Source organism: Kwoniella shandongensis, chromosome 10 (assembly GCF_008629635.2).
Source record: "Kwoniella shandongensis chromosome 10, complete sequence".
Lineage (NCBI taxonomy): Eukaryota > Fungi > Basidiomycota > Tremellomycetes > Tremellales > Cryptococcaceae > Kwoniella > Kwoniella shandongensis.
Genome location: NC_089296.1, coordinates 883750 through 897282, shown reverse-complemented (window position 1 = coordinate 897282; position 13533 = coordinate 883750). Strand labels below are relative to the sequence as shown.

The 13533-nt window shown below is 50.4% G+C and overlaps 3 protein-coding genes across 3 annotated transcripts; 2 read left to right on the top strand and 1 right to left on the bottom strand.

The window, feature by feature from the left end:
* Positions 1-118: 118 nt before the first annotated feature.
* Positions 119-1482, bottom strand: CI109_105717 (uncharacterized protein; the record flags this gene model as incomplete). Its single annotated transcript, XM_032004222.1, has 6 exons — positions 119-247; positions 340-739; positions 816-852; positions 929-1083; positions 1159-1323; positions 1406-1482. 6 exons carry the CDS (start codon positions 1480-1482, stop codon positions 119-121), a joined length of 963 nt encoding a protein of 320 aa, XP_031861453.1.
* Positions 1483-1871: 389 nt separating this feature from the next.
* On the top strand, positions 1872-11668 carry CI109_105716 (uncharacterized protein; the record flags this gene model as incomplete). Its single annotated transcript, XM_032004221.1, has 11 exons — positions 1872-2112; positions 2172-3193; positions 3248-4816; positions 4874-8182; positions 8248-8876; positions 8940-9324; positions 9375-10466; positions 10530-10741; positions 10807-11128; positions 11187-11577; positions 11649-11668. The coding sequence occupies 11 exons, from the start codon at positions 1872-1874 to the stop codon at positions 11666-11668; spliced, it is 9192 nt and encodes a 3063-aa protein (XP_031861452.1).
* A 325-nt stretch (positions 11669-11993) lies between these two features.
* On the top strand, positions 11994-13377 carry CI109_105715 (uncharacterized protein; the record flags this gene model as incomplete). Its single annotated transcript, XM_032004220.1, has 5 exons — positions 11994-12019; positions 12236-12483; positions 12666-12759; positions 12870-12997; positions 13106-13377. 5 exons carry the CDS (start codon positions 11994-11996, stop codon positions 13375-13377), a joined length of 768 nt encoding a protein of 255 aa, XP_031861451.1.
* Between the last annotated feature and the right edge of the window lie 156 nt (positions 13378-13533).

Here is a 13533-nt window from a genome sequence, read left to right as displayed (position 1 = left end):
TTGATCAAGCTATGCATATTTAGTGGTACAACTTTGGTTTCTATGCTCTACTATGTCCGTGTCGTTCCTTGCGCCGCTAGTGACCCTCTCGTCGGTGTCATTCTACCAATCCTCCATCTCACCGCGACCATACTTTGATTGTACCGTCCAACGAAGCCGTTATCATTTCTTTCCCCTTTGGATGCATTTCGATTGATGTGATTGTGCGTTTATGTATTGGAGCTGGCGAAGAGTTGAGCGGTTTTGCCTGTACATGCGATCAAACGCAAGTAGGCATGTTCAGGTCAGCATATCTCCGATCGTTCCTCAAGTCGATTACGAGCTAGAAGGGATACTCACATCGAGTACGTTCCAAGCCCACAATTTCCCCTCTTCGTCACCTGCGAGAACAACCCCTTCCCCATAACCCCAATTCATACCCCATCTTACCCCTGCCTGCGGCGTGACCTTGTGTCCTCCAAAAGTCTGTAAAACACTCCCATCTTTCCTATCAAACACTCGGATCTTACCATCCCCACTTCCAACCAGTATACTTTCCTCAGGAGCTGTCGGCGATAATCTCAGAGAAGTGATAGGATGTCCAACAAGGTCGGTTGTCAGGAGACCGAAACGCAGATCGTACGTCCGTAAGTTTGAATCGGTGGAACCGGTGATTAGTTGGGGTGAAGAGGGCAGTAGAAGGGAGGTCAGGGTTGATGTCGCGTCTTTGAGAGTTTGGATTGGGTCGCGTGATTGGGCACTGTGAGAACACAATCATGGAAGAGATAAATCGTCAGCTACTACTGTAAAGGTCAATCCTTGTCGCAGAAGCTCACCGCATATCCCAAAGCATGACTTTTGCGTCGAAACCAGCTAGAGAAGAGAACGACCATCAGCTCCTCATCCTGTCTAACAATTCATACACCTTCTATGCACCAGCGTCACTCACCCGTCGCCAGCACCTGTGCGTCTGGACTGAATGCCACGGCATTGATCTTCCCAAAATGACCTTGTAACCTCCTCGTCACTGCACCTGAAGCGACGTCCCACACGAAAACGGACTTGTCTCCTCCAGAAGAAGCGAATTTGGCATTATCGTTTGCGCTACACACAGGACATGGTCAGAAATTTCATCAGCTTCTCCGATTCTGTCTTCGGGAGTGGACCACTCTCGCTCACATATCCAGTGCTAGGACTTCTTGAGCATGTCCTCTATAACATTTGATCTCCTTCCCGAGGACAGGATTCCATAATCGGATAGTCCGGTCTGCTGATCCTGAAAGCAGGTACTTCGAGCCATGGTTATATCGAATCACATTGACTGGAGCTTGATGAGCGTCCAAGCTATCGTAGTAGGTCAGAGCAGTTACATCATTATGAGAAGAAGTGGAGGTGAGGAAGAGTCCCAAAGGCAGCTGGAACTTACGTCTGGACAAGGTTGGTAGGGTACGAAAGCAGGTTGGGAGCGTTCCCCTCGGTTGGCTCACCTCTCGAAGGTGCCATGGTCGACTGAAAGATAGGGCAGGATTGGTACTACTATCGCAAAAGACGAGCGAGAGCAGAGAAGATTAGCGCAGTCCCAGTGCGAATCTCGAACAAGTTGACTGGACCGATAACGGAATCAAATTTAGCACTGTTGACATCTAAAAGTCACCGGCAAGAGTGAGTGACCGACAAGTTCGACAAGTTCTCCTCTTGAACAGTATCTCTCAGCTCCTTCCTCAGGTTCAAACAAAGCTGTACTCCGCTAACTAACGCTGCGAGCGGCTGAGAAAGATCCAGACTTGTCATCTTAACGTAGATAGAATTCTGTTATCCCTCCAAAATACAATCCTACTCCTCTGACAGTCTCTCACTCACCTCCCTTCCTCCCTACTCTATGATACCCAAGAATGAACTCCGTCTCAGGACTTCAGTCCGCCCTTCGTCTCTACTCGTCCGATAAGATCAAAGACCGATCCCAAGGTCTCGAACAGATCAGAGAGATCTTTAGCAATCGAGAAAATTTGGCGATTTTCCAAGAAACAGCTTCGAAGGAAGGAGGAGCAGGATGGATAGCCTTTTACCAATGTCTGTTCCAGGTGGTGGTGATGGAGAAGAAAGCAGTGGTCAAACGCGGAGCCAGCACACAGGGTGAGTCTACCTTCATTCGACTTTCTGTAGTGTGTAGCAGCTGATCGGAAGGTTTGTAGCCGACAAACGATTAGCTGATTCCATCTCACTGGTACGATGGATGACCGAACGGACCGTCCACCTCCTATCTCGAAAACCCTTTATCGCACTCTTTACACACCTCACACAGATGCTAGTCTTCGCTTCTCAGATATTCCCGCCCGCAGCACTCGACTATGCGAAAGCTCTTCGAAGCTTGTTGCTGTATACGCCGCACTTGGAAAACCTCGATCAAGGCAGTTGGAAGGTCTTGATGGGGATATGTTGGGCAGCGGTCCTTGGAGACGAAGTCCGAGTAGATGACGATTGGGAAGATGAAGATCAGCTGGACGATATGGATCAAGTGTCCAAGAGGAGTAACGACGACTTCACGACTACCCAAGCTGGACCTTCGACAGGACGATCAAGAACGACGATATCGCAAGCCAACTCGGAGCTGATCACCCTCATCCCGATCCTGTTGTCTAGTACAGCCGCACCACTCTTGCCGCCGTTGCCTACCAAGGAAGCTACCGTTGCTCCTGTCGAGAGAGTTGGTCTGGCAGTTCTTCTCAAGATTCATTGCTTCTTCCACCAATTCTCTGCAGAAACCTCGGCCCACCTTGCTATTCTCCGATCACTCAATATTGTTCTGGCCGAACTCGAACTCAGCTGTCGTGACGACTTCCTTTCCGCCGGACTGAAGCTTTTCCCACAACTCGTCTCCCTCTGGGGAACACGAAACAAAGCGATCAGGGAACAAGTGGTGATATCGCTGCGAATGTTGTTGCCCTTTGTCACACATAGGACATTAGGGGGCTCCAAGCAAGCTCCAATGGTCCGCGAGACGCTGGAGCAGCTAATGGATGCACTGTCGAAAGAGACGATTAGCAAATCGGGTGTTGAACCCATGGATTTGAACGTGCTTCGCTTGAATAGTTTAGACGGCGGGTTTGGGAGAGGTCCTTTCGAACTCCGTTCGCTATCGGCCGGGTTTGAATTCAGCCATGAGCATTCTATGACCTGGGCTGTTCTGGAGCTGTATAGAGACAGCTGTATCTATGTGAGTTCGTGATAACACCTATCAACGACCTTGGAGCTAAAGATTCAAGTTCAGCTCCACGAATCACAATCTCTCACACACCCTGCGACACCTAGCCGAGAAGGTCGTTCCTCTAAGCGGCGGCGAGTCGACAACTCCCTCACTTCTCTTATCATCGCCATCGATGCCGGTTCCCACAAGTCCAGGTTACTAGCCCTACAGGTCCTTATCTTCGTTGTCAACTCCCATTGGGACAAGCTTCACGCCGAGGCCCAATCAGACGTGCGCAAATCGATGCTGGACCTGCTGGACGAAGATGACGATGCTTTGCAGTCGTGGGCCTATATCGGATTATCCATTGTAGCTCAGTTGTCTCACGAGACACAAACCAAATCCGATTCGGAAACAAACGATCATCTCGTCTCACCGTCGCATCGCCTAGCCCAACGAAGACTGGAGGAAGGCGATTGGATGAAAGTATGGATTTACGTGTTGCGGAAGTGCTCCGTAGCTGCTACATGTCGAGCCGCGAGTCATGCTGCGACTATCATTCTATCGTTGGATAAAATCGATCGCGCGCGAGTGATCAAGGATATCCATAACCTCCTCGCAAACGTCGATATACAAGGCCCTATATTTCCATACGACTCCGTCTGTGCCTTTCTCTCGAAAGCTCTCGAGTTGGCGAGATCTGACGTGCGTTTATATTCGCTCGAGCTAGAGGACAAAGTCCTGTCCTGGCTGGGCAAATGCGAAATCATTGAGGGACCAAGAGGGAAGAATCGGATGGAACAACACACACCTGCCGACATCCTGCGCCTCCTGTCGGCCATCGCTCGAATTCGATATCATCCGCTCGGTCAGCTTACGACAGCAGAAGTGCTACCGGATGCCGCCATTGTCGACAGAATACTGGAGGAGGCCAAAACGAAACCCATACGGGATTTCCTGCTCTACGGTATCTTTCCCACATCACAAGACTCCAAAACGCTGTACATCCCTGCCCACGATCAAAACGTTTCAACTGAGTCGCTCGCATTTTTAGAAGGAAGACCTCGTCGTGTCTCTTCTATGCTTATCAAAACTCTCCAGTCGACGATTTCCGAGTGGGAGACAACCGCCGGTCCCACAGCTCCCCCTGAGCGGATACGAAGATGTATCGATCTAATTGTCTTATCGCTCGGCTATCAAGGGTCTCTGCAGCTCAATGGTCACATGTCAGATATTGTCTGCATACAGGAAACGATGCGCCTTTTACAACTCGTCCAGCCGTTGTTGGTATCTCATGGTCTTTCCATTCCGGCGCAACACCTCATTTGGAAAGGCTTTGACCCTCTGGTACAGATACCAGTTGTTAAAGAAGAAACGTGGCCGATGATGATCAAGCCAGATGTCCAATCAGGAATCAGACAAGACCTTCTTCCGCCGGCGCAGTACGATACTGCTGTTCCGTCTGGTGAATCCTCCTATGTTGCAATCGAAGCTGGCGGATCCAGAACTTCTCAAGCAGCTCACTATCCAAGTCAAATACCCGCGAGCGGTCTCTCACAGATCCCTCCTACGCCTATCACTCCGAGCACCAACGGGGCACCACCCCGCCCACTCACACACGGGCTGTCCAGCATGATCTGGCAGCTACCTACAGTAAGTAAGGCTCGCCCAGCGAAAGTGTCCTCTTGCTGATCAGCAGACTCTACTCAGATCGCCTCTACGTTCAAGGAGCTCTTCAGCTTGTGTAAACAGTTCGTTGAGAAGTCCAGTACCGCGGTGCAGATTAATGGCACTCAAGCGCCGTATCCCGGTCAAATCGACGATGATGATTTTGGCGAGATCCGAACCGCAGAAACCGATGCCATGCCGCTTTCGAAAGAGGCAATGGAATGTCAACGGACATCCCGCTCTCTACTCGATACCGTCTTCGGTCTCCGACTGAAAGGCAACATGCTCATCATCAACAGCCAACGACCTTACAAAGACTCTCAACTGGTTGATGCGCTACTATCATCGGAGGGCTCTAGATTCATAGATATCGGCAGGGCTTTATGCCGTGCTGTCAGCCACGACTGGTTGCGCCTCGGCACGGATGCGGTCGAACTTGTATTGGAATGTTTGGAGGAAATGTTTGTGTCATACGCGTATTCTCGAGACGAAGGGCTACTTTGTCTCTGTCTCGACTTCGCAAGATGTTCGGCGCCCGTGTGGTTAGGCCCCGAAGCGAAGAAAAGCGGCTTAGGTCGGACGGCACTATACTTCATGACGTTCCTCTCCAAGAAGATCGACAGGGGTCTGATCACGTCTTGGCGAGCTCGACTGGCGATGTTACGATTCCTAGACGACTTCCTTCATGAAGATGCAGCCCTGCAACTGTGGCAGGAAGCCTCAGATGAGGATATGGAAATGGAAGGACGGGAGCCAAATCCTCTTTTCCATCTGGCGGGAGCTCTTCTGGATATCGATAGCCGAGTTCGAATGCGTGCCGCAACATCAGCCGCAGCGGTCTTCTATCGTCCAATCCTCCCACCTCTTGAACATCGATCATTCTATTTCGGAACTCTTTCCACGCAACCCGGTGATGACAAGCACTTTGACTCGTTCGTGTCCCACCTTCTGTGGAAGATCAACTGCTGTATTGCGACTGCTCAGCAACGATCAGCCGTTGTCTTCCATCTCTATGAAGTACCAGCTGTCACCGCGAACTACAACCATCACTTACAAGCCGGGCTAATCGCCGCCACCGCTCGACTTGGTCTTACGTCGATATCCTCCCTTTACCTACCGTACGCACTCATAGTGATTCGAAGTCAACTGCGCGAAGGTCAGTTGGCCATGCGCATCCCACACAAACTTTACGGCTTTTCGACCCGAAAGGCTTTCTCTGCCACCTGTGTTGCCTCGGTTGGACCTGCAATTCTGGCCTCGAGAGAGGTTGATTTCTTCATTTCCGCATGCGATGCTGCAGGAGTAACTGTCGAACATGCTGTGGTGCAACATTTCCCTGCAGCAGCAGCCCAGTTCTTCGCAGAAAGTTTCGGAAAGAGCGAGCAAGATGGAGGTCAGCAAGCAGCAAGAGAAGCGATAATAGGTTTGACGTGTTTGCCTGGCATGGAATCCAAGGAGAAGGTCGGCAAGCAGCTAGCCAGCAGCATCGAAGGCGTCGTTGCTTCTTTGTGGGAACTAGTTGATCTTGAGTCATCCACGGACGAGATAATGGAGTTTTTGGGCAAAGTCGACTCGACAACCATTGTAGGCTCAGTATTTGCCGCCTTGATGATTAACGACGTCTCGATGACAGGAGGGACTGCGGCAGTCGAGCCTTCGAGCTCGGTCGACAGCGTAATCTCAGCGTATTTATATCTCCGGAAGCAGTTCCCCTCTCTTTCGACGTCCAAGGTAGTCTTCAGCTCCATTCTGCAACTCACCGACAAGATCAACAATGTATTCTTGGTCAGCGAACAAAGGCGATGCCTTCGAGCATTGGCTTTAGTCATCGTCCTTCACCAGAGCGATCTTCAAGATCCGACCATCTTACGGATGTTCCTTCGGGAGATGTTGGCGATCTTGCCGCAACCGGATTTGTGTGGTATCGCTCTTTCCATGGTGGAGTGGGGATTCGATCAACTCCAACTGGTCCGGTCGGCGCCTCCGAACCTTGTCGATCTTTTCGTCCAACTTGGTTCCGCTCGCGTCGCACTCAGTGACGGAGATGAACATTGTCGCGAAGTGGGTGAGAAGCTCGAAGCCTGGGTAGTGAACCGAGCAGGGATGTGGACCTTATCTGGACTGAATAACTCGAAGTCAGCCGAAGATAAGAGGGTTTCCACAGCCATCGTACAAGCATTCGAAGCGGGACTGGCACTTTGGCCGGAGACGTTAAGAAGTCGAATTTCTGATTCATATTCCCCACTTCTCGTCGATTTGTGTACTCTTGCCGAAAGCACTGCTGTCAAACACGGCGCCGAACTGTGCAAGCAATATCAAAAACTCGTCATCTCTGGGGTTTATCCTAACGCCATCCCGGCCTTCGTTCAATCCCAATTCTGGTATCTCAAGGACAAGCTTGCGACCGACGATGACTCGAACGGCGCTAATGCCTTTCTCGACATACTCTACCGCGCCAACGGGCAGGTTCATCCACCAGCATTGGATGCCATGTCAAACTTCGCCGCGCAGACTGGAAAGGGACCAATCATTATGCCGAAGCGAGAGCAGCTCGTGGGCGGGAAGCTGTCCAAGGTCGTCAAGGATATCAAGACAGCGCAAGCGGAACTGAGAGCCTCATTGGTACTGCAAGTATTTCGACTTACTGAGAGCGATGACCATGGAACGAGAGCATCTGCATTTCGGGTATTGCAGGGAATGTTGCCAATGTTGCAAGACTCGCTTGGCCCAACAGGACTACTCGCTAGTGTCTCCGCGGCCCTCTCCGTTCTTACTCCCATACCACTTTCATCGTCAACATCAACAGAAGGACAGAAAGCCCCCTCTCTCATCGGAACGATCAATACAACCTCTTGGATCAAGTGTGCCCGATCTGTCGACCATTGGGCGAGAGACTTGATCAGGATACTATGCGAAGCTGTCTCCGCTGACGACGAGTTCTATTCATCTCTCGAACCGCTCCTCGCTACTCCTAATCTTCCCTTAACAAACTTCCTTCCGTACCTGGTACAGGCGACCCTTACCTGTGGAGCCGACAAGAGTTCAGAAACCTCTATGGAAAGATCAAAGGCGCTTTCCGAACACTTCACAATGGTTCTTCAGTGGCCTTCTGCCTCAGTGGCGACAGTTCAAACTATTCTCGACGTCATTCTGCATTTACGACATTATCAGCCTTTCTATCGGAACGAAAGACTAGGATACAACGCTTGGCTCGAGGTGGATTATCTATTGTTGAGCAATGCCGCAGCGATCAAATGCGGTGCTTATGCGACAAGTATGCTGTTTTTGGAGCTGGCGCGAGATCAAGAAAGACAATCACCTGTCGAGTTGTCAAATTCCACTGTGCAGCAGGTGAGTCTAGTTCATGGAAAGGTCACGATAAAGGAGATGGATGCTTATGGAGGTCAATTGAGCAGATTATGTACGAAATCTACAGCAACGTCGAAGATCCGGATGGTTTCTACGGTATCCAGAATCACGATGTGCGGGATGCTCTTCTCCGTCGATTACAACATGAGGGTCAATCGAATCGCGCATTCGGATGGAATGGTGCCCTGATCGAAACCAGCACAAGCAGGGGCGAATCACTCCTTCCAGCGCTTCATAATCTACACGACTTCGGATTCAATCAACTCGCCTCTGCTGTTGCATCCCAGTCACAACGAGCTCGAAACACCGCTGAAGATGACACGGATCCCTTGTTCTTCGAGCTGGCCTGGAGAACAGGTGATTGGGATCTGCCCATGACGGAAGAATCATCGAAAACCTCTCAAGGTGTACTGTACTCGGCTCTGAGAGCAGTACATCGTGAACGGGATGTCGAAGCGGCTTTGAGGATCGTCCAGAAGTCCGTCGGAGTCGAGATCAAGCGTTTAGGTGGCTTGGGAATGGAGAGGATGGCCCAGATCAAAAATACAACAGCCAACCTATTATGTTTGAGAGAAACGGCAAATTGGCTTGATCCCTCGTTCCAAGTGGAGTTGGAGACTGCAAGCGGTCTGGGAGGGAGATTGAGCGGTTTCTGCATTCTCGATGACGCTTTCGAGTGAGTCTCCGCGGAACGACAACATACTCTCTCGTCGCTGATGAACGTCATTGGCCCGAATAGTTTTAGTAATGCCGAGAAGATTACGGCGACGAGGTTATCATTGCTACAATCAGCCCGACAACGAGAACAGAAGAATGTCATTGGCGACCTTCTGAGCCCGAAGATGGAGACCATCGTCGACCTCGAGAAGTCAGTTCAACTGAGACTCAGTCAGATCGCTCGGGAGAATAGTAATCTCCAAGCTGCGGTGAACTCAATCACAGCGGTTCAACAATTGGAGAAGGGAGTGATCTCGGAGGGAGCACAAGATGCATTCAGCCATGTTCTGTGGGCTCAGGGAGAACACGGTTTAGCGATCCAGTATCTGAGCGACTTAGTGGAGGGGGAGACGAGAAGTCATAAGTCTAACGGATCAGCGCGATTGGCTGTTCTGCTTGCTCGGAAGGTAAGTAGGCAAAATCAGATTCTTAACATAGCTTACACTTGTCTTCTCAGGCTCACTGGACGTCTCGAGCAAAGCTGAGAGCTGCATCCGAGATCAAAAAAGACTTCGACAGCGCCCTGTCTTTCGCTGCGAAACAGAAGATCGATAGAGCGGAACACGCTCGTATATGCTACCAATTTGCCTGTTTCGCCGATGGTCATTATGCGAATCTATCGAAGTCTCCAGAACTTGAACGCCTCAAAGCCTATCATGATCGAAGAACGTCCGAGCTGGAGTCAACTCTTAAATCGTCAAGTCGACGCGAGAGCAGTTCACGACAGTCTAGAGCGGAACAGGATCTTGCGGAAGACGCGGAGGCTATAAGAGAGCTCGAAAGCGATAGGTCCACATACATTAGAGCTGCTTTGAAGATGTATGCGGCGGCGTTGGCGCTTTCAGACGCCCACGATGATTCGGTTACTCGAATGATCTCGCTTTGGTTGGAGCACTCCGACAACGAGGAAGTGAACCAATCATTCTCGGACCCGCTTAGTAGGATACCCTCCCACAAGTTCGTCTTCCTTGGACCTCAACTCGCTGCGAGACTCAATCGACCTCAAATACCTACCACTTTCAACTCTTCCCTGAACGGACTCATGCTGCGTATCAGCCGAGATCACCCTTTCCACATTTTGTATCAAGTTATCACTCTCGCCTACGGCGTCACACCGCCAAGCTCGGACAAACGCAAATCAACTTCTGCTGACAGTCAAGGTCGAGGTCCAGCAGCTGCCGAGATTCTCGCCACTCTCCAAACTGACAAAGGTAACTCGACCTCCAGCAAAGCCGCGAAGAACATGAAAATGTTCGCTCAAGCTTCGGTGGCATGGGCGAAATATGATGAGAATGCTGGACCGAGCCAAGAAAGATCGAGAATCAAAGCTGGGACGAATTGTCGTCAACCGCCCAACTCCCCCTTAAGAGGACTGACCCGATTGGATATTCCAATCGCGACTTGTCCCCCGAGGAACGACCTGACTTGTCAGTATAGCGGGTTACCTACGTTGTCGAGGTATAGAGAGGGGTATAAGATTGCAGGAGGAGTGCACAGACCGAAAATCATGGGAGTGTACGATACTTTGCAAAAGGTCCATCAACAACTGGTAAGTCGATTGACAGCTCTGCTAAACCACGTACATGAAGGATGCTGATCCGTTGGCCAAAAGTTCAAAGCAGAAGATGAAGTGCGACAAGATGCGGTGATGGAACAGGTGTTCACGATGACGAACGATCTTTTGACTCGAGACCGTAGAGCGAAGGAGAGGAACCTCCGATTTAGGACATATAACGTCGTTCCATTCCCAGACAAGACAGGTGTGATCGAGTTTGTGGAAGGAACAACCAGTATCGGATTTATTCTCAAGCCTTTCCACGAGCAGTGAGTGTAGTCATTGATCTAGCCCGTCTTGATAATGGCAGCTGACGCAAGACTTTGTCTAACAGCTACGGAACTGGTCTTACCAACACAGATATCCAGTCCAAACTCAGCAAGATCCAAGATCGAGATCCCAACTCTGCCGAACTGCCCAAACAATACGCGGCGTTGATGAAAAAGTTCCCGCCGGTGATGCGACATTTCTTCGCCTACAAACATCGTGATCCGATGGCATGGTTTGCGATGCGATTAAACTATTCGAGGAGTGTGGCGGTCACTTCTATCGTTGGTTGGATGGTAGGACTGGGAGACCGACATTGTTCAAATATCCTTTTGGATGAGACGAGTGGGGAGTTGGTTCATATTGATTTTGGTATTGTGTTTGAAGACGTAAGTGTTATCGGGAACGAACTGCGGGCAATGATGATTGATTATGATATAACAACAGGGACGTAAATTGCGTATACCTGAGAAGGTTCCATTCCGTTTGACCAACGACCTAGTCGACGGTCTTGGTCTTACCGGAGTGGAAGGCACTTTCCGACGTTGTGCCGAACACACTCTTCGAGTCCTTCGTGATGCGTCCGATCTCATCCTCACCGTACTTGAAGTATTCAAGCACGATCCCTTATACGCCTGGGCCGGGGATCCGGACAAATTGCAACGAGCTCAAGGGGGTGGACGAGTCATTTCGAACGATGCGAATGTGAGAGAAAAGGCAGATAGAGTATTGGGCAAGATCAGGGGGAAGCTGGCTGGTGATTTGTCGGTAGAATATACCGTCAATCAGTTGATAATGGAGGCGAGGGATGTGGAAAACTTGGCCAAGATCTATCATGGTGAGTAGTTGCGACTGTAGTTCCTGCCTCGTAATAGAATATCTCGCTGATCTAGTCGCACATTGCGATAGGTTGGGCGGCATGGTTCTGAGTGTGTAGTATAGTGCATGTACAGTTAGATGTTCGTTCTCCCTGTATGATCCATGTATCATACCATCAATGACCTGCTTCTGCCTCATAAACATCAGGCTGGCATACGTGGGGTGAGAAATTAAGTTTCACCTGGCTGATAGATTGACTTTACGTTTAGCGCGACGCGCTCGGTCGTCTCAACGACATCATCTCTCTGTCTTGTCTTTGCTGTAGCTCTTCGCTTATAACAACTACAGCTCAACGCCCTACACAAGCTCTGGTAGCTTACGACGATATCGCTCAGAGAGTAGAGACATCACCGCACGCAGTCAGAACGGACCAGAATGTCAGGTTTCCTTAACTCCATTGGGTGAGTGTGTGTGCTTCTGTATGACCGTCCCTGTTCCTCTTCGGTATGAAGGAGAAGCGAGGGTATCTCATTCGCCCATGACTCTGTCATCCCAGACGAACTAGACGAAGAGAGCTAACGCTGTGTTTTACTTAATCCTTCTCTCCTGTCTATCACAATCCTGCTCTCCCTTGAACCACTTCTTACCTCGGCCCTTTTCAATTCCCAACCATACAGCCGTCTTCGAGCGCCCAAACGATCACCTGGTAACACACCCACTTCCACTACTGGATTCTTTGAGCCTCTCCCTTCTCCAGGATTAGAATTCACAAACCAACCTCAATCCAATTCACCGAGCGGTGGGGGTCCGAAACCCCTCTATCTGTGTCAGCCGTTCGTGAAAGCTGCTCTGGTCAAGGGGAGTTTTAAGACGATTGTTGCTCCGCCGAAATATGTTGATGTGAATGAATGGGTGGCTGTGAATTGTGAGTGTGCTCGTGCTCAACATGCTGGTGGAAGAGTGGAGTGAGAGAGCGATGATTGAATGTAGCCACAGCAGGCGGTGGAGCATGCTGGGGGAAGGGCCGAGTGTAGAACACGAGTGGCTATACACCGTGATTGTGACAGTGTTTCACTAGCTGACGCTGTTCGTTATTCGACTCCGCAGTGTTCGACTTTTATCACAACCTCAACCACTTCTACGGTGCCCTCACAGACTTCTGCACCCTCCAAAATTGTCCCACGATGGCTGCTGGTCCAACGTGAGTGTGATGTGAAGTGTTACCACGCACGAGCGCGACACGATATCCACCTACTTTCGCCTGCAAGTTTGTATGTGAGCTCGCAATCTGATACAGTTCATCCTATTCAGACTCAACTTCCTTTGGCCGGATCAGAATCAGCGATTGGTATCACTTCCCGCTCCGACGTACATCGATTTCGTCATGTCATGGCTGCAAAAGCTATTAGATGACGAGAATGTCTTCCCTACCAAGTCTGGTGAGTGCGGAGTGCGAACCCTCTACATGCTGTCTAACCCCTGTAGCATCCATCGTATGGGGTACTGGATGTCCACTCTCTTTGATGCTGATCACCTTCGTTTGACAGGCCGTGATTTCCCCAACTCATTCGCATACACTGCCAAACACATCTACAAACACCTCTTCCGGATCTTCGCCCATCTCTACCACGCGCACTTTGAACAAATCCTCCACCTTTCCATCGAAGCGCACTTCAATTCTCTCTTTGCGCATTTCTTAGCCTTTGGAAAAGAGTTTGATTTGCTCGTGTTGAAGGACTTGATGACGAATCAGGGGATGGGGCAGGGTGTGGCGGAGTTGAGCGAGAGATGGAGGGAGATGGGCATCTTGGAGGGTTGAACTGTTACCTGACCGCGGTGACGGGGCAGACACACGGATGCGGATATGAGAAGTACGAGCGATACACATCATCGCTAGGCCAAGGTGGGATGATGGCGCGCATAGTCTGTTGTAGAATAGTTACACTTCTTTGTCACACAAATTGATGCACCGGAA